The 2,281-nt window shown below is 33.1% G+C and overlaps 1 protein-coding gene across 1 annotated transcript; it reads left to right on the forward strand.

Annotated features, from left to right (window-relative positions):
* The first annotated feature begins 497 nt into the window (after positions 1 to 497).
* Positions 498 to 1,989, forward strand: LOC112736404 (large ribosomal subunit protein mL43-like). The gene is made up of 4 exons (XM_025785843.3): positions 498 to 666; positions 1,170 to 1,310; positions 1,467 to 1,573; positions 1,694 to 1,989. Exons 2-4 carry the CDS (start codon positions 1,231 to 1,233, stop codon positions 1,864 to 1,866), a joined length of 360 nt encoding a protein of 119 aa, XP_025641628.1. The 5' UTR covers positions 498 to 666; positions 1,170 to 1,230; the 3' UTR covers positions 1,867 to 1,989.
* Positions 1,990 to 2,281: the final 292 nt, after the last annotated feature.

Below are 2,281 nucleotides of genomic sequence, written 5' to 3' on the forward strand. Positions count from 1 at the left end.
ATGTTTCAAGCTGATCAATGTTAAATTCTTAATTGGATCACCCAATCATTTAGTATCATATATATATTAATAAATCAAGACAATTGTACTACCCTTGACACAAATAAGAATTGAAAAGAATATGTAAACTAAATATAATATGCTATAAAGAATATATAATATACTCCTAAAATAAAAATATATAATATCTTAGAATTGTACACATATTCTTGGACCATAAAATAATATATATTACCTACTAATTAGTTTTTCTTATAATATTATCTTCCAAATATATTTTATCATTATATTGCACTTCAAAACATTTGGTGACAATGACAAAAAATGTGGTAGTCATTATATCATAACTAATCTCTTATAAAAACTATTACGTAAATACAGATAAATAATTTCATGTCTAATACATCATAAGTATTGGCTAATAATAATGCCCAACAAAATTATTGAAAAGTCACAATGGCAAAAGTTTTAGACTTAAGCCCACCATCACAAGTAATGGGCCCATGAGGAAACAAACTCAAAGACTTGACCAAAAACAATAAAAAAGAGAAACCCAGCCCAAAGAGCAAAAAAATTAAACCTAATTCGTGAATGAAATCTCAGGCACTCTCCTCAGTCCTGTCTCCTTTGCCGTTGCCGTCGTCGTCGCCATACCGTGTTCCCGAGGTAGGTCCTCTACTCCTCTTTGATCCCTTGCTGAGTTAATGGTGCTATGTTCATATTGCTCGTCTTAAAATTTGAGTTTTTGGCACAATGATATGTTACTACTTACTTTTAGCTAGAAATGCTACTAAATAATTGGTGCGTGAATCATTACTTGTATGCTGATTGCTGCCTCTCATCTCAACAATTTACTTTAAATTATCAGATTATTTTGTGACTGATTTATATTATGAGATGTAATTTATATAATATCATCTAAATATTATTCAATATCTAAGTTAAATTTTGCTATGCTGTTATTGTTGCTGTGTTAGTTGTTCTTGTTGTTGGTTATTAGAATTAGATTTAGTTATGATTTTCTTATTTCAGTTATGGACAATATTAATAATCAAGAAGCACATGTGGATAGCAATGCATCTTGTAATAATTTGGTTGATAATTCTCCAGATTCCAATATTGATAGTCAATCACATGCTCCCTCTAAGTTGGCTATTTCCTCTTTTCAGAATATTCATCCAGAGACATACTAGGACTAAGCTCTCATAATCTCATTCCAGTTTTTGTGTGATGGCTCTGAGAGGAGTATGGCAACTTCAGAAACTCATTGTTAGCTATTGCAATTGGGGTGGAAGCAGTAGAGGTATAAGGTACCCTCCATTTCGTCCTTCTTCTTCTTCTTTCTATGCTGCATTTACTAACATGCTGCTTCTTTCGTCGTTCCTAATCGAAAATCCCTGATTCCTATCACTGTATAACTGTTAGGTTACTGAGCCGATTCTTACTTTTGTTTTAAATAATAATAGGGCTTTTATGGAGTCAGAATTGCCTGTGTTTAAGGAGAAGAATCCTCAATTAGAGGTTGTTACTGAACTCATTCGTGGTCAGCATCCACATTTGAAGGCCTTTTACAGTAAGATTTCTTCTTTGTTAGTTAATTAATTAACAAAACTTGGATTGTACAACTCACTCTGGGGATCTGATCTTAGCTAATTACTAGACGTTGAATGAGTGATTGTGATGGGAATTACAGAGAACAAAAACGAGCGAGTTATATGCGTGAAGAACATGGATCCAGAAGATGTACTTCACCACGCAACGAGGCTAAGGAATGCGTTGGGAAGAAAGGTGATCAAACTGAGGACAAGGCATGTAACCAAGCGCCCTAGTGTGCAAGGTACATGGACAACCGCTCTTAGATTTTAATTTTTAAGAATAATAACAAGTCCAGAGTGTAGTGTTCCAAACTTATTCTTTTCTTTCCGATGAATTTACCAATGTTGTGTAAACCATATCTAAGTATAAGTCCTCATGCTGTTTGTGGCACAATTTTTATTTTCTTCTTCTTCCTTGTTTGCTGCCTCGTGAAGAAGCTAATGAGCAAAGTCATGTTCATAGTTGTTAATAGTGGCAATGGATCGTGTTATAGATACAGATCCTGTTCGAGTTGTTATCTTTTTTTCTTATTTATCTAAAAATAAGATAGGATTAATGATCAAAATAGCATCTGAAAGATAACTATCAATTTGGTTATGGAAGAAATTGGTCAGATATAACAGTCAGTCTATGCAAAGACCAATAGGTGGTATCATTTTTTAGGGTTCAATTTTAGGTTCTTGAT

Source organism: Arachis hypogaea, chromosome 13 (genome assembly GCF_003086295.3).
Source record: "Arachis hypogaea cultivar Tifrunner chromosome 13, arahy.Tifrunner.gnm2.J5K5, whole genome shotgun sequence".
In the NCBI taxonomy this organism is placed as follows: domain Eukaryota; kingdom Viridiplantae; phylum Streptophyta; class Magnoliopsida; order Fabales; family Fabaceae; genus Arachis; species Arachis hypogaea.

Bases quoted from the DNA above. Each gene is read 5' to 3' on its own strand.
- LOC112736404 (XM_025785843.3), top strand. From the start codon at position 1,231: ATGGCTCTGAGAGGAGTATGGCAACTTCAGAAACTCATTGTTAGCTAT. The intron at 1,311-1,466 runs GTACCCTCCATT...AAATAATAATAG, and splicing joins GGAAGCAGTAGAGGTATAAG to GGCTTTTATGGAGTCAGAAT. The intron at 1,574-1,693 runs GTAAGATTTCTT...TGGGAATTACAG, and splicing joins ACATTTGAAGGCCTTTTACA to AGAACAAAAACGAGCGAGTT.